The following is an 18,891-nucleotide window of genomic DNA, read 5'->3' on the forward strand; positions in this document are numbered from 1 at the left end:
TGGAGAAGGGCCTTCGCCCCGTCGGTTTCCCCGCATCCCAAGCTAGCGGCAGCTTCCAAAGTTTGCGCCCCAATCGCCCTCTTCTTGCCACTTGCGGAGGAGTCCAGAGTCAGGGCGCTCTCGTCCTATAGCCAGGCACGGGGACTTTCCAAGAGCGTGCGAGAAACAGGTCGCTTCGTCCCGAAAGGCAAAAGTCGAGAGAAATAATCGACTCCGACAGGTTTGCTACGCCCAATCTCGATGGTGAGGGGCGCGGCCGGGCTGGCGAGGTGGGGAGACGTGGGGCGGCCGCCACGGGGGCCGGCGGGCCGGTCAGTAGGGCCCCACGACCACCGCCTCCACCTCCTTAGACGGTCTCCGGTCTTTCACCAGGAAGTTGATCATGCCCTCGGACTTAATGAGGAGGTTGCAGCCGAGGAAGAAGATGCCGAAGACCACGGTGAGCGAGAGCACGCACATGACGGCGATCTGCACCACGCGCATGATGTACAGGCTGCGCTCGTCCGGGCCGCCCTCGGCGAAGCCGTCGTCTGTCACCACGGACGCCTGGGTGCAGCAGCGCACCGCACGCTCCAGCGCCTCGCTGCTGTTGGCCAAGAACAGGCCAGCCACATCTGTCTGGTTGCCCAGAGCGGGATTCATCGCCGGAGCGGGCGGGCACCTGGGAGGCGCGGGTCCGAGGGCTGGGAAGGCGGTGGCGCGAGAGGAACAGGTGCCGAGCTAAGCACTCACTTGCAGACTTGCGCGAGCGGCGGCGGCTAGCTCTCTCCTTGCCGAGGTCTCCGGACAGGCGGAGGTTCCCCGGAGCCGTTCCGGATCGCGCCGCAGCCTGCCTGGTCTGCGCCGTCTGCTCCTGCCCGGCGCTCTCTCGACTGGGGGCTGTTGGAACTTGACGGCGCTGGGCCAGCAGAGACGTGGGAGGTGCGGGCGGCGGCGAGGCTGCTGGTCTGAGCGAACAGCGGCCCCTCCCGGCGGCCTGCCGCGCTGCGCCCGCTGTGGTTGGGCGGTGGGGAGGCAAGGGAGCGAACCTCCCGGAGGTCTTGCTTTTTTCTTGCTTCGCCTCTTTTCCAATTCCAACGGCTAGGCAGAGGTCACTGCACTTTTCTGGCCTGATGGGTAATTAAAGAGTTTCGGGTTAGGGGAGGTTGCCACCAGTTGAAAGTTTCCGAAGAACTGGGTCACAGCAGCTCTGAGTGCTCTTTGTCTCCCGCCCCTCTCACCTCTGCGAGTATGGAAAGTGGCGATGAATCAATGAATCGCAGGTGCCAGATGGTGCTTACGAATGCATGGGCTGGCCGCCTGTGCCTGACTCAGTCTGGCCTGAGAGGGATTTCTAGTGGAGTAGAGTTAATCTGGGTGTATTTTTAAAAAAGCAATGATTTTAGGGAGAAAGAAAAGTAGGGAGGGAGGGAAGGAGGAAAAGAAGGAACAAAGGGTGGGAAGAAGGGAGGGAGAAAGGAAGCTTTGGAAAACACAGTAAAGGAGGTTTTATCATGATTTTTAGGGCAAAGGAAAGGGATTTACAGGAAGATGTTCTTCGGTGGCCTTCGTGTGGAGGCGTTTGCCAGGAGCAGGGCCACCTCACTGGTAAGGGAGGTGAAGGCTGACAAGGAGTAGCCGGCCACTCTTCTAATCCGAATTCCAGATGAGTTTTTTTATGTGCTTCTATTGTTTTTCCTCTTAAATCAGTTGTTTAAGGGAATTGTCCATCACATCCATCACCTAGAACACTGGCCACCTGCTGGAAATCCTCCCCATTTTCCATAATCTGATGTTTTTCACCGTAGTCATTTAAAACAAAACTCCAGATGTTTTAGAGGCCTGATTGAAGCTTTAACCCATTATAATTTTACCAACAGTTTCAGTGAAGCGTTATAAACCTATCAGATTGTTTCTTAAACTCTAGAATTTAAAAAAAAAATCTCTTTTCTACATTCTTTCCTCCTTCTTGCCATTCTTTCTTTCCTCTTCCTCTCCTTCCTATCCTTTTTTTCTTTCAGTTCTTTAACAGCTGGAAACTTTGCAGCCTCATCAAAACCTCTGATAGAATACATTTACTAAATTTCTACTGTAACACAGTAGCTGTTACATTTTTCACTCTATTCTCAATTCCATTCTCTGCTTGTTCAACCTTCTAATTTCTGTTTACCCAAACATCAGTTATTCCATGTTCAGAGGTTTCCTTAAATGTTTTTGTACTATTTTGTGGCAATCATAAAATAGGATGAACTTTTCTTTAGTTAAGAGTTTCCAATTTTTGGATGTTGATTATATATCAGCTTCAATAAGTTTAGAACCTTCTACATAGCATTTTTTTTTCCTTTGGGAAGATATTTAGTGTCTCAAGACCCAGGTTTCTGGACCTTGTCCACAGTTCACATAGTTTATTGCTCTAGTTTCCATGATTATAGTAGTCTTGAAGAATGCTCCACTCCCAGTAATTTCTTCTTTGGACAAATGTATTAGTTATTGATTTTTAAAAACTTACTTATATCTCACTATACAATTAGTCTATCTTAGTTAATGTGGGTGGTACTTAAGAACAATAAAACAGTGTACATGCAAAAAATTACAGAAGAGTTTAAGACAATATAAAGCAATGTCACAATGAATGACAGGCAAGTAGTAGGAATTGAGAAAAGCAAAATGTGGACAATAGAGAAAGCAAAATGTGGACAATAGAGATCAACTCCCAAAGATATTAACTTGCACAGAATTTTATGTTTAGTAGAAGATGGGTGTTGATGAAGAGAGAAAGAATAGCCCCTTCTTTGAGTGGCAAAAACAAATAGAGTTAGAGAATATTTTGTAAAGGCCAACATGGTAGACTTGAGAGATAAAAATTTCCTAAAAATGTTAATTTGATCATTATCAGAATTTGTATGTATTTGTTGATATTAATAATATTACTGTTTTAGTAAGTAGTCAGTGTTAAAATGATTAAAACTTGGAGTCCAGTGGACATTTTATATTGTCAAACCTTTAAATTTGGGGTGCACATTCTTAAAAGAAGTAAGGTAACACTGTGACTTTGCTTATTTTCTTTCAGGTTTAACTACTAACCAGTCACAAAATTGTGAGTGTGCTATTTCTATCAGCTAGTTCAGATCTTTAGGAATGTGGTTTTGTTTCCTTTATCATCTCCACAATCCCTCCCTTCACTCTAATTTTTCTCGATAAAATTGCTTGGAGTATTTAGATGGAAATGAAACCTAATAATACAAAATTACATTTATCTTTCCTCACTCATTACAGCACATCGGGAGTCTGGGCTGCTAGAGCTTCTCTAAAGAAACTTTTATTTGAAAAAATCCTTTAAGAAATATTGATATAGAAAAGCCTAATTTATAGAAAAATAGATGATGATGTGGAATGGGGTGATGTACTGATAATTCACTTTAAATGAAAAGTTTTAACACAGAAGAACTCAGTGTTAAATTTATTTAACTAGTGACCTCTCCTACTTCATTGGAAAGAAGATTTGACTTTCAGAAAGTTAAATGCTCAGCACTTCACAACATGTATGTAACACAAGGAAAGAAACACTTATTTGTTCTTTCCTGGAAATGTATTTATGACATAATACATTCTACAAGGACATTCCAGACTGGTATTGATGGGCACCTGTAATCAGTAGTCATTGGGTTTATAGTTTGTTTGTTTTTTTTAAGTTTTGCATTTCTTTTTTTTTATGATTTTATTTATTTTTAGAGAGGGGAAGGGAGGGAGGAGAGAGGAAGAGAAACATCAATGCATAGTTGCCTCTCATGTACCCCCTGCTGGGGACCTGCCCGCAACCCAGGCATGTGCCCTAGACTGGGAATGGAGTCCACCGTCCTTTGCTTCGCAGGCTGGCACTCAATCCACTGAGCCACACCAGCAAGGGGGGGTTTATAGGTTAAATAATCTTAATGTAGGACCAGAGATTTTCCATATTAAAGCCTTTTCTCTTGGTTCTTCCATTGTATGTTATGAAAATATTAAAACTTTTTTTTAAAAAGATAGTATCAGACATAGAAAGGATATTTATTATTTGGGCACAGTTTTTAAAAAACCAAATTATAGTATATTACGCAATATAAGTAGGAGTAAGAGTAAACACTAATATTCCTTCATAAAGGCAGACAAAACAGCTGGAGCATGCACACACAAAAAGCTAGAAAAAGATTAAATTTGTTACTGAACTACTAAAATAAATAGCATGAACTTCAAATATATAAATTCATATGTTTTTACCCTTAGATATACCCCTCAAGTTCTCTCAAACCTATGTACTTCTACTTTTTATATATTTTTAATTCTTTTCTGTATCTGTTTTTCTTGGTGATAGGATATCAGTATCGACATGTAGGTTGGAGAGAAGAAAATGGCAAGAGGTAGGTACTTTTACCACCACAAGGAGTAATACCAGAAGGGAAAACAAAATAAAACATTAAACAGCACTCATGTTTTAAAAAAATGTACAACATCAGTTTGGAGATATTTAATACCGAGACAAACATTCTTAGATGGTTATCAGTCTAGCAAAACATGTGAAGGCGTGGACTTTGAATTTTGTCGACTTCACTTACTAGCTGCATGACCTGGAAAAATTCCCTTTATCTCCGTGTATCTCATTTATTTATCTGTGAAATGGGAATGATATTTCCCGGGATTTTGAAGGGATTAATTTGCTTTCTGAAAATAACTTAGAATGATATCCAACACATAGCAAGATCTCAAGTAAAAATATCTTTCAGTAGCCCCTGAAGGGGGCATCAATTTGTATAAATTATTAAAAGGAATAAAGGTTACATTTGGTTTAATATTTCATTTTAACAAGGCTGGAAAGTGAGTGATACATTTTAGAAAGATTTCTGTATGAAGTGATTGACCTATATAGCTAAAACATTCTAAGTGTGGGAACAAATTAGACTCTCGTGAATTGCTGCAAAATGGTGTACCCTCTGGGGAAAACAGTATGGCTGTTCCTCAAAAAATTAAACATAGAAGTGCCACCTGATCCAACAATTCTATTTCGAGGTATATACCCTCAAAATTTGAAAGCAGGCACTGGAGCAGGTATTTGTACACCAAAGGTAATAACAGTGTTATAAAAAGATGGAAACAACCCAAATGTTCATCAGTGGATGAAGGGATAAGCAAACTGTGGTACATGCAGGCATACAATAGACTATTATGCGGCCTTAAAAAGCAATAAATTCTGATACACACTCGACATGGATGAATTTTGAAGGCATTATGCTAAATGAAATAAACCAGAAACAAAAAGACAGATATGATATGGTTCTATTTATACTAGACACCTGAAATAGTCAAACTCAGAGACAAAAGTAGAATAGTTGTTTCCAGAAACTGGGAAGAGGAGAGGATGGGGAAGATGAAAAAGTTCTAGAGATGGACGGTTGTGATAGTAGCCCAGCGGCATGAATGTACTTATTGCTACTGAATTACATACTTTAAAATTGTTAAAATGGTAAATGTTATGTTATATATACTTTACCACAATAAAAATCTTAAATATTTAAACCTAACATAAATATTATATGTAAATTTCAGAAATTCAGAAAAGTTAAAAAATAACTTCTCTATCTCCCCAGAGTTCAAAGATAACCATCCTTGGTAGTTTAGAATATTTTCATCCCTTCTTTTGCTATGCTTATTTTAACTGAAGCTTGACCATGCAGTAAATACAATTTAACCTTACTTTCACCCCTTAACCCTGTATTTTCTCATGACATTAAACATGTATTATGTGCACAGTTTTAATGAGTATATAGCACTTTACTATCTGAATATTTCATTGTTTATTAAACAATTGACATATAGCTGGCCAGTCATGTTGCTCTCAAATGTTTCTCTTGAGTCAATTGCACACAAAGAACATTTTTGCTCATAAATTTTTTCTATATTTAGATTACACAGATGGGATAAATTTAGAAAATTGCAATCTTTAGGAAAACATTATGATTATTTATTTAAAAAAGCAACATAGCCAAATTGTTTGTAAAAGGGGTTGCACCAACCCCTTTTTTATCAGGGGCAGGGTTGAAAACCCTGCAAACACCCGCTTTATCACACTCTTCTGGAGTAGGTGTTTTCAACTTTGGCTGCATTGCTGAATCATCAAATAACTTATTACAATTTTTGATAATCAAATCAAAATTTGGTTATCATAAATTTTAACCTATAAGATTAGTATTATCAAAAATTTATTAACGTTTTAGGATTAAATCAGAATTTCTGAGCGTAGGACCCAAGTGTCTATGTTTTGAAAATTTCCCAGATAATTCAATAGATCAGCCATGGTTGAAAACTACTGTAGAGTAATCTCTTCAAGCTTGCTCTGTTACCATCCAGGACAGGGATGGGAAATGACTGATTCCCAGGTCCGACTGCAAGCCAACTGAATCAGAATTTCTTTAATTTGCTTCCTGAGTTCATTCACTGGGATTCCACTCTGGTGGATCTGGGATGGGTTCTATAAATTTGCATTATTAGCAAATACCCCAGGTAATACTCTTCTTGAGCACCAAGTATGATGATTCAAAACTTCTTTCATTGTAAATTTGATAGAGAAAAAAATTTGTACCTTGTTTGAAGCTGCATATTATCATTGCGCCAGAAAATGTTTCCACATATGTATTACACAACTGTATATCTTACTTTGTAATCTTTACATTCAGGTTCAAGCCTTCTATCTGTTTCTCCTTTGACATTTTATCATTTGTATTGATTTACTGATATATATATATATAATGTCTTCTTAATCAAACATACTAATCTTATGTATGATATATTTGTAAATATTTTTTAGTTCATATTCTTTTTAGGTCTATGGAATCTGATTACACATGTAAATGAGTCAACAGTGTCATCAGTGATTTCTTTAATTGCTTTATACTTTTAAGGAAGAAGCACATATTTTTTACATCAGAGGAAGTTCTTTCACTGAGACCCATCCTGGGGACACAGATTCAGACAAGCCTCTAACACAAATGCTTTTTTAACAAAACATTTTATTGATTATGCTATTACAGTTGTCCCAATTTTCCTTCCTTTGCCCCCCTCCACCCAGTGTCCACCGTTCCCTCCAGCAGTCCCCTCCTCTTAGTTCATGTCCATGGGTCATGCCTATAATTTCTCTGGCTACTTCTTTTCCTATATTGTTCTTAACACCTCGCTGTGTGTTTTGTATCTACCAATTTGTACTTCTTAATCTCTGTACCTTTTCCCCCCTTCTCTCCCTTCCCTCTCCTAACTGATCTCCATATCTATGATTCTGTTTCTGTTCTGTTTGCTTAGTTTGTTTTTTTAGATTCAGTTGCTGATAGTAATGAATTTATTGCCATTTCATGTTCATGATTTTAATCTTCTTTTTCTAAATAAATCCCTTTAACATTTCATATAATAATGGCTTGGTGATGATGAACTCCTTTAGCTTTACCTTGCCTGGGAAGAACTTTATCTGCCCTTCAATTCTAAATGACAGCTTTGCTGGATAGAGTAGTCTAGGCTGTATGTCCGTGCTTTTCAAGGCTTTGAATATTTCTTGCCAGTCTCTTCTAGCCTGCGAAGTATCTTTTGAGAGATCAGGTGACAGTCTTATGGGAACTCCTTTGTAGATAACTATCTGCTTTTCTCGTGCATTTAAAATTCTCTCTTTATCTTTAACCCTTGACATTTTAATTATGATGTATCCTAGTGTAGTCCTTTTTGGACCCATGTTGTTTAGGACACTCTGTGCTTCCTGGACTTGTATGTCTATTTCCCTCACCAAATTAGGGAATTTATCTTTCATTATTTTTTCAAATAAGTTTCCAGTTTCTTGCTCTGTCTTTTCTCCTTCTGCCACCCCTATGATTCAAATGTCTGTATGTTTGAAGATCTCCTTAGCCTCTCCTCATTTTTTTTTTTTTGGATTCTTTTTTCTTCTTGCTGTTCTGATTGAATGTTTTTTGTTTCCTTATGTTCCAAATCATTGGTTTGATTCTTGGCTTCATCCAGTCCACTGTTGGTTCCCTGTAAATTTTTTTTTATTTCACTTAGTGTAACATTCATTTCTGCCTGGGTCTTTTATATGCTGTTAAAGTACTCAACGTGTTCCTTGAGCATCCTAATAACCAGTGTTTTGAACTTTGCGTCTGGTAGATTGTGTGTCTTCATTTTGTTTAGTTCTTTTTCGGGAGTTTTGTTCTGTTCTTTTATTTGGGCCACATTTCTTTGTGCCCTCATTTTGGCAGCCTCCCTGTGTTTATTTCTGTTTATTACTTAGAGCTGCTTTGACTCCCTATTTTAGTAGCGTGGCCTACTGTAGACAAGCACACTGGTAAATTGGATAGGGTGGAGTCTCAGGTAATTGCCAGGGCAGGACAACCCATGTCGTTGTTCTGTGGGTCCGGGGGAGGGGGGGGCACAGAGAGCAGACAATGCTGCTGCCTGGCCTCTGGTGTTTTGTCCAGGAGGAAGCTCTCTCCTGGCACTTGCTCTCATGCCAGACACTTCTCTTTCTCCCTTTATGCTACTGTTGCCCTTCCAGCTGTTGCCCTTGTGCTGAAACCCAGAGGGAGTGAGTCTGTGCTAATTCCACCGTGGGCCCTTTAAGGGGAAACTCCTGAGAATCCTGCAGTTTCTTCTGCCATCCCAACCCCCACTGGATTTTACAGCCAGAAGTTATGGAGACTTATCTTCCTGGTGCTGGGACCCTGGGCTGGGTGTTCTGGTATGGGCTGGGATCCCTTTCTCCTGATGCATCCCTTTCTCCTGATGCATCCCTCCTGATTTTTATCCATTACACATGGGTGTGGGGCTGCCCATTCTGTGTCTCTATGCCTCTCTGTGCATCTAAGCAGCTTTCCATGTGTCTCTGCTTTTCTTCCTCTCCTACCAGTCTGGATGAATGTGGCTTCTTTATTTCCTTGGTTGTTGGACTTCCATACAGCTCAACTTTCTGATGATTCTGGGTGATATTTGTTTTATAGTCTAGTCGTAATTTTTGCTGTGGTTGTGCAAGAAGGCAAGCCATAACACAAGGGCTTCTGACAGGTGACTCACTAGTGATGCGCACTGAAACACGGTGCTGCTTTCATGCTCTTGCAGAATGCTCCCATACCATCTGCCCAGGCATCAAAGTGGGGTGTGAAATTGTTACTAACTCGGGTATGAGTTTTTCATTTTATAAAAAGTCAGGAGTTGTCATAAAACTGAGAGCTTCCCTAATAAAATTCAAGATCTACATTTTATATCCAACATTAGCCCCAGTGGGGCAGGCATTTTGAGTGTGTCTTCTCCCCCTTAGTAGGTGCCCGGTACCAGAAAGCTATTCTGAGTTTCCAATTATATAGATTATGCAGCCACCCACCAGAAAATATTTGGAAATAATCCACACCTGGAGACTTTTCACATCCATCTTGTAAATTGCCTGGCTGATCTTGGAAAAGAATGGTGAGCAGTGGATGGAGAAGGCTGTTGGTCCGTTCACACTGGCAAACATATCTGTGCTCTCATTCTCTTGGTCAGTCATATAACTTTGCCACAGAGAAGGAAATAAAAAGAATCCTATGAAATACAAAATTCAGCCAACACTATTAATACATAAAACTCACCTTGACTAAGTGAAATAGGCTAGTCACAGAAAGACAAATACTGTATGATTTCATTTATATGAGGTATCTACAATTGTCAAATTCATGGAAGCATAGAATGCAATAGTGATTGTCAGAGGCTGGAAGGTGGGGAATATGAAAAGCTGTTGTTTAATGGATATAAGGTTTCACTTATACTAGATGACTACATTCCAGATATTTGCTGTAAAACATAGTGCCTATTATAGTTAACAATATGGTAATGTACGCCTCAAAATTTGTTAAGAGCATAGATCTTATGTTGTGTTCTTACCACAAAACAAAAACAAAACAAAACAAAAAACCCCAATGAAACACAAGGAAACTCTGGGAGTTGTTGGATATGTATAATACCTTGATTGTGTGTGGTGAGAATATCATGGGTATATGCATATGCCCAAACTCATTTAATTGCACACACCAAAAGCACTGTTCTTAGTATATCAATAATAATTCAATAAACCTTTTTTTTCAAAATATAGAGTGAATTAGTTGTCTAAGAGATGTGAAGAAGAGTGTGACCCGGGATTTACTGCAGAAGAAAAAGTAGATTGAAGTGTTTTGCAGAGACTGGCCCCTGACCTTGGGGCATTGCTACCATCAGCAAAGCTACTGTGTGCTATGCACTTGGGAAATGGGCTGATGAGGAATTTTTTCATTGCTTCTAAACTTAGAAGGTTTATCCTGATTCAGAATTTACTTATATTATTTTTTAAATCATTTTTATATTTTCATTCCTTTACATTTAATATAACAGTCTATCTGGAGGATATTTTTCAGCTATGTAATATGAAAAATAGATACATTTACTGAAGAAGATACAAGACACATTGTCCATTGGACAGTGACGACTCAGTCCCCTTCAAAGTAGGCACCTTGGGACCTCACACAGTTCTCCCAACTGCAAGAGTTGCCCTGTCGTATTTCCCTGAATTTCATCAGTTTGATGCAGAATAGTTGCTTTACTTGCTCAGTCATTTTGAATGCGATCGCCACACAGTACATGAGTTCACTCAGTGACATCTACCACCCCACTGACTAGTATGATGAAGTCATCATTGTTCATACATGTACATTCCAGTCCACTCCCCTTGGCTGCCATGTTACGTTGATGTCACGCAAACCATTCTTGTTATATTAACAATGGCTGGACTTTTTCCAGACCTCATAAGTTTGCCCCACTAAATAGTTGATTACTAGATAAATAATAACAGTCACACAATTTTAAACTTTGGAACTTAAGGAATTTCAGGTGTCATTTTTTGCAATAGAAAATATGTTAACTTTTAAACAAAATTAAACTTTAAGTTTCTAAAGTGTAAAAACTGTATCAGCCTAGTTTAGCTTTTGATCTTTGCATCTACTTTGTTAAAGGCAGATCAGAGGAAAAACAGCCAGCAAATGTATGAAACAGTAAAGGTTAAACCAAGTGCCTGCCTCTTCCTCTTCTATGTAAACGCACTCCCTGGGATCTCTGACTTAATGCCATCTGGTGATGGTGTTCTTCATTCTGCGGGAGAAGAGCGAAGACTGTCCTGTGTTACACAGGTGACCCCTTTGAATGAGAGCTTTCTCTCAATGAATGTAGAATAACACGGTGAGTAGCAGCCACAGTGTTCTCATCTGTTAAGACCTTTTTACTGTTGTTGAAATAAAGGGCCAAGAAAAGCATGTAGCAACTGACCTCCAAGTTTGATTAAAAATCCTGACCACTGAACATGCTGAAAAGTTTTCAGAATAATACATACTATGCCTGTGGCATCCTTTTTTTTTTTTCATATGTAGCATAGACATTTTTTGCTTCCGTGGAAATGTTGTCATTATTTCATTCTGATTTTCTACCCATTCTTCAAAGTCTGCATGATTTAGACATTAAAGTGAAAAGCCACCAAGCGGCTTAAAGCCTTTAGTGCTACTAGTATATCCCTTCCCACATTAAAGAAATAAGACCTACACCAGCTTCAAAATGAGCAGAAGCAGATGGCAGCAAGGAGGCATGAAAGATTCAGTTTCTCCAATTTCTCAACTTTAGCTCATTTAATCTAAGGCAGGATTATACCTTCTATTTCCATAGGGCAAGTTTATGCTGTTTCCCTTAAATATGTATATAAAACTACAAGGGAGAAATTATGTTAGAAGTAAAGGAGGAAAACAAACTCTTTTCCATAGCATGTTGAAGTTAGGCTTGTGTATTTAAACTCATGAAGATTTATGTCTTCTGTAAATTTGTAGTCACAATAAATGGAAACAATGAAGGTTACATATTTTCAGGTAACAAGCAAGAGAGGCAGTGTTTTCTATTTATACACTGACGATAGTGACAACAGCAGTCCAACATTTACTGTATGCATACCTGTGCTTTTGCAGATGAAAAATCTATCTTTAAAGTCATTCTTAAAAATCTTAAGTCTATCTTAAAAATCTATCTTATCATATTGTAAAAGTCAATATGATAGATGTCCTTGGGAAAGTCATCTACCATCGTAGGTCAGCTGTTTCTCCTTTCCCTCCAAGGGTTTTATGACTAGTAATTAGTGCATTTATGTAGGAAACATTTTATGGACCACTTTATAACATTAGAGGTATAGAGCTGCTATAGGCTGAGTGTTTGTGTCCCCCAAAATTCATGTTTAATCCAAACTCCTAATATGATAAAGGCAGGGCTTTTGGGAGGTGATTAAGTTATGAGTGTCCACTTGCATCAAGGGGATTAGTGTCCTTATAAAAAGAGACCCCAGAGATCTCCCTTGCCTCTTCCACTATGTGAAGTTATGTTGAGGTTATGGCCATCTATCAACCAGGGGGGACTCCCTCACCAGACCATTAATCTGTCAGCAACTTGTTTTTGGACTTCCCAGACTTCAAAAAAGTGGGAAATAAATGTTGTTTAAGCTGCGCAATCTATGCTATTTTTGTTATAGCAACCTGAAAGGACTAGAGCAAGAACTAAGAGCAGCAATCACTGCCCTCCAGTAATTGAACAGGCAGACCAACAGAGAGGGAAATATTGTAGATTATGATAAACTCCTTGGGAGATATAAGAAGAGCATCTAATGCAGACTGGGTCTTTGGGAGGGTGGTGATAGTGAGCTGACTATTGAAGGATGTCTTAGGAGTTGGCCAGGTGAAGTGTGCTGAATGCACCAAGGTGCATCTTAAGTCGTTGTGTAATTTTGGAGTACTGACTACTATAAGAAGGGAATGATTAAAAAGTTTGGAGAGACAAAACTATAAAGAGCTTTTTATGTTATCTTATAGAATTTGTATTTCCACTTAAAAGCCATGGGGAGACATTGAAAGGTTTTAAGCAGCAGAATGAAAAAGTCAAATTTGCATTTTAGAAAGAATCTCCCCAGGCAGTGCTGAGAATTATTAAAGTAAATGAAAGCTCCATGAAGTGTATAAAGTCCCATACCTTAGATATTAAATAAAACATGTCTGGTAGATCAGTGACAAAAGTGGCTCCTCACTTCTAGAACTTTATTTTGTAATTCACTAATGACAATATCTAGAACATAAATGCCCACTATTTGGCTTCAGTTTCTTCAGTTGTGCTGGACACCTTTGTGAAACAGAACATCATCCCTAAGGGGAACTCGACTGAAATGACCAGGAAGACATTTCCACCCAGTGAATTCCAGTTCTTCCTCTGTGATGATGGCCCCTCTTCTTTAGTGTGTCTCTGCCCTTTCACTCCTAGTGAGCAGTGGCTCTGAGTCCTTCTTGTCAGGGTGTTCTTTTAGGTACCACTAGTCTTTCTGCAACACAGAGCTTTTGTGATGCTTTGCAAAGAATTTTTTTTCAGGCTACTGGGTGATCCACTCTCATTTTGATAGTCACCAACCAGCTCTTTATCCTACTCAGCTAAGAATGTTTTTGGTGGTTCATGAATCCATCTGGTGGTCTGACTGAACCATTACTGGAGCACTTGCTTTGTTTTAATTACTATGAAACTGATGTAATATCATTGTCGAAAATCAACAAAGTCTGGATGTGATACATCCAAAGCTATTTCCAATATTAGAAGACTTAGACAATTAAGAACACCAAGAAAAAATAATGAAGCCCCATCCCTCTTTTAAAATGATTAATTCCTAAATGTTAAACATCTCTTCATGTTCCCTATTGCCCAAAGATTGTTTTGATAGCACTTACACATTTAAAGAAAAATTATTTGGGCTTCCTTACTTTTTCCCAACCCAGCCCATATTTCATTGTTGCATGGTAGACTGTCGTTAGTAATTACTACATGCAAGTAGAGTTACTAACTTCTAAACTTATTTTTCCAGCTTTATTGAGATATGAATGGCAAACAAAACTGGTATATATTTAAGGCATAAAATGTGATGTTTGAATACATGTATACATTGTGCAATGATTACCCCAATCAAGCTAATTAACATATCCCTCATCCCACATAATTACCATTTTAGGGAGTAAATTTCAAGTGTTCAATAACTTATTATTCTTTTTTTCAACAGAAATCTCTCTTATGTTTCTTCTTTATTCTCATTGTTACCATTTTTGGCCAAGTTTTATTATCACTCAATAACAACAAACCCTTCACCGTTCTCTGATACATCATTCTCACTAGTAATTTCATCTTTGTTTCATTCTTCCCCTTATCTGAAATATTGTATCATGTCCTGAGGCCCTAAATCCTCTTTTTAAAAAATTTTATTTTATTGATTACGCTATTAGAGTTGTCCTAATTTTTTCCCTTTGCTCCCTCTCTACCCAGCACCCCCTCTCCACAGGCAATCCCCAACCATTGTTCATATCCATGGGTCATGCATATAAGTTCTTTGGCTACTCCATTTCCTGTGCTGTACTTTACATCATCATGGTTATCCTGTAACTACTTATTTGTATTTCTTAATCCCCTCACTTCTTTACCCATTTCCCCACACACCTTCCTCCTATGTGGCAAACATCAAAATGCTCTTCATATCCATGATTGTCTTTTTTTTTGTTTGCTTAGTTTGATTTTTAGATCCAGTTATTGAAAGATATGTATTTTTTGCCATTTTATTGTTCATAGTTTTTATCTTCTTCTTCTTCAATAAGTCCCTTTAACATGTCATATAATAAGGGTTTGGTGATGATGAACTCCTTTAGCTTTTTCTTGTCTGGAAACCCTTTATCTGCCCTTCTATTCTAAATGATATCTTTGCTGGGTAGAGCAGTCTTGGCTGTAGGTCCTACTTATCATGACTTTGAATACTTCTTGCCAAGACCTTCTAGCCTGCAAAGTTTCTTTTGAGAAATCGGCTGACAGTCTTATGGGAACTCCCCTGTAGGTAACTAACTTCTTTTCTCTTGCTGTTTTTAAGATTCTCTCTTTATCTTTAACCTTTGGCATTTTAATTATGATGTGTCTTGGCATGGGCCTCCTTGCATCAGGCTTATTTGGGACTCTCTGTGCTTCCTGGACTTGCATGTCTATTTCCTTCCCCAAATTAGAGAAGTTTTCTTTCATTATTTTTGCAAATAGATTTCTAATTTCTTGCTCTTTCTCTTCTGCTTCTGAAACCCCTATGATATGACTGTTGGACCTCTTGAAAGCTAAGGCTGTCCCAAAGGCTGCTTATACTATCCTCATTTTTTTGTTTCCTTTTTCTTATTGTTCCACCCTCGTTATACCTTTATTAATATTGGTTCAATTGCTGTTGATAGTGTGGTTTTGGGTGGGGCTTACTTTTGTGGGTATGGGTTTGTTTCTTGGGCTGTTTTTTGTTGTTGTTGTTGTTTTGTTTTTTGTTTTTCCTGACAGCACTTGTACAATAGCATACAAGACATGGTGGATGGTGTGACTCTCAGTCAGCCAGCTGGAGCAAAGGACCCACTGAAGAACAACAAAACAGTAGCCAAAACAAGTTACAATTAGAGAGCCTACATAAATGGCATAAAGGGCATCCCAAGAACATCCATCTCAGGAGATCAAGGGGACTGCACCACTGAGCCACACAGGTCCCCTACAACATAAGGTCATACCACAAAGACAGGGAGACAAAGCAGATCAATCTAATACACAGAAACAAACATGAAGAGTCACCTAAAATGGGTAGACAAAGAAACAACCCCAAATCAAAAGGAAAGGAGGAATCTCCAGAAAGAATGCTAAATAAAATTGAGGCAAGCAAACTCTCAGACACTGAGTTCAAAATAATGTTTATAAGGATACCCAATGAGCTCAGCTAGACCTACAAAGAACTCCAAGAAAGCTACAAGGAACTTACTACGAAGTACACCAGCATGAAAAAGGAAATAGGAACTATGAATAAGAGCCAGGAGAAAATTAAAAGTACACAATATCTGAAATGAAGAACACAGGAGAAAGAATTAAAAGCAGGTTAGATGAAGCAGAGGATCAAATCAATGAGCTGGAGAACAAGATAGAAAAAAAATCCCAGACAGAGCAACAAAATGAAAGAGACTCAAAAAGAATGAAGAGGGTTTAAGGGAGCTGCAGGACAACATGAAAGGTAATAATATCCATACCATAGGTATACCAGAAGGAGAAGAGAAGCAAAGGGCAGAAAACCTGTTGGAGAAAATAATGATAGAAAATGTCCCTAACTTGATTAGAGAAGAAGTCACCCAAGTCCAGGAAGCTCAGAGGTTCCTAATCAAGATGAACCCAAAGAAGCCCACTCCAAGATACATCATAATTAAAATAGCAAATATCAAAGACAAAGAGAGAATCTTAAAAGCAGCCAGGGAAAAACAGCTAGTAAATACAAGAAAGCTCTGATAACGTTAGCAGCTGATTTCTCAATAGAAACACTACAAGCCAGAGGAGAATGGCAAGAAATATTCCAAGTAATGAAAAAAAGCAAAGGAGTGCAACCAAGACTACTCCACCCAGCCGGGCTCTCATTTAAAATGGGAAGCAAAATAAGGAATTTTCCAGATGAAAAAGAGGCTAAAAGAATACATTTCTACCAAACCAGTATTGCAGGAGATGCTAAAGGGACTGCTTGAAGAAAATGAAAAAGTGGCGGGGGGGGGGGGGCCGGCGCGGTGGTGGTGGTGATGGGACACAGGTACAAAGGGAAAAAATAGAAATGAATAAATACATAGTAATAATAACCATAAATGTAAATGGATTAATGCCCCAAACAAAAGACATAGGGTAGCTGAATGGATAAGAAAACATGACCCACATATAGGCTGTCTAAAAAAGACCCACCTCAGAACAAAAGATCTACACAGGCTGAAAGTGAAGGAATGGAAAAAAATATTCCAAGCAAACAGACCTGAAAAAAAAGGCTGGTGTAGCAATACTTATATCAGACAAAAATAGATTTCCAAACAAATAAAAGGAGACAAAGAGGGACACTTCAGAATACTACAGGAAAAAAATCTATCAAGAAGATATAACCCTTGTAAACATATGTGCATCCATCATAGGAGCATCCAAATATATAAGGAAAGTCTTGGAGGACTTCAAGAAAGATATAGACAACAACACATCATTGTAAGGGATTTTAAAACCCTATTGTCAACAATGGATAGATCTTCTAAGCAAAGAGTCAACAAAGATATTGTGGCATTGAACAACGTTGTAGATCAAATGGACTTAATTGATATATATATAGAACTTTTCACCCCAAAGAATCATAATGTACATTCTTTTCAAATGTACATGGGACATTTTCAAAGATAGACCACGTGAAATCATGGACATAAAACAAGCCTCAAAAAATTGAGGAAATTGAAATCATATCAAGTATCTTCTTGGTCATAATGGCTTGAAACAAGAAACCAATTTAAAGGAAAAAACCCAAAAACACTCAAAAACATGAAGACTGAACAACATGCTATTAAATAATGAATGGATTAACAATAAGATTATCGAAGAAATAAAAAAGTTTCTGGAAAAAAATGAAAATGAACGCACAAAGGTCCAAAACCTATGGGACACAGTGAATGCAGTCCTGAGAGGGAAGTTCATAGCAATACAGACCTACCTAAAAAAGATAGAAAAATCTCAAATAAACAACTTAACCCTACATCTACAAGAACTAGAGGAACAACAACATACAAAGCCCAGACTGAGTAGAGGGACGGAAATATGAATATCAGAGTAGAATTAAATGACATAGAGACTAAAAGAAAAATTCAAAGGATCAATAAATCTAGGAGCTGTTTCTTTGAAAAGATATATAAAATTGACAAGGCTTTAACCAGAGTCATCAAGAAAAAAAAGAGAGGACTGAAATAAATAAAATGAGAAACAAAAGAGGAGAAATTACAGCTGGTACAATAGAAATACATAGGATTGTCAGAAATTACTATGAACAATTACATGTCAAAAAATTTGACAACCTAGGAAAAATGGACAAATTTCTAGAAACATATAATCTTCCAAAACTGAATCAATAAGAAGCAGAAAGCCTGAATAAGCTAGTAACAACTAGTGAAATTGAGTAGTAATCAAAAAATCTCCGAGCACACAAAAGCCCTGGACCAGATGGCCTGACAGGTGAAATTTTACCAAATATTTAGGGAAGAGCTAACTCCTATCCTCCTCAAAATATCCCAAAAAACCCAGGAAGATGGAAGACTCTCAAACTCTTTTAATGAGGCCAGCATCATCCTAATTCCAAAACAGATAAAGACACAACAAAGAAAGAAAACTACAGGCCAATATCCAATATCATTGATGATAGATGCTAAAATCCTCAACAAAATATTGGCAAACCAGATCCAGCAATACATTAGAAAGATCATAAACCACAATCAAGTAGGATTCATCCCAGGGATGCAAGGATAATATAATATTTGCAAGTCAATAAACATAATACACCACATAAATAAAACGAAAGACAAAAATCACATGATCACATCAGTAGATGCTGAAAAAGCATTTGATGAGGCACAGCACACATTCATGATAAAAACACTCAGCAAAGTGGAAGTAAAGGGAGCATACCTCAACATACTAAAGGCTGTATATGAGAAACCAACAGACAACATCATACTCAACAGGTAAAATTAAAAGCTTTTCCCCTAAGATCAGGAACAAGACAAGGGTGTCCACTTTCACTACTTTTATTCAACTTAGTATTGGAAGTTCTAGCCACAGTGATCAGGTAAGAAAAAGAAATAAAACCATCCAAATTGGAAGGGAGGAATTAAAACTGTCATTGATTGCAAATGACATGATAGTGTACATAGAAAACCCTATAGGCCAGTCCATAAAACTACTCAAGCTAATAAGTGAATTTGGCAAAATAGCAGGATACAATGACAATATTCAGAA

At 38.4% G+C, this 18,891-nt stretch overlaps 1 protein-coding gene across 1 annotated transcript; it reads right to left on the reverse strand.

The window, feature by feature from the left end:
- Positions 1 to 312: 312 nt before the first annotated feature.
- On the reverse strand, positions 313 to 642 carry RPRM (reprimo, TP53 dependent G2 arrest mediator homolog). Its single transcript, XM_054562419.1, has one exon. The coding sequence runs from the start codon at positions 640 to 642 to the stop codon at positions 313 to 315; it is 330 nt and encodes a 109-aa protein (XP_054418394.1).
- Positions 643 to 18,891: the final 18,249 nt, after the last annotated feature.

This window comes from Pteronotus mesoamericanus, unplaced genomic scaffold, assembly GCF_021234165.1.
Source record: "Pteronotus mesoamericanus isolate MK-2021 breed Mesoamerican mustached bat unplaced genomic scaffold, CSHL_Meso_final scaffold_651, whole genome shotgun sequence".
In the NCBI taxonomy this organism is placed as follows: Eukaryota; Metazoa; Chordata; class Mammalia; order Chiroptera; family Mormoopidae; genus Pteronotus; species Pteronotus mesoamericanus.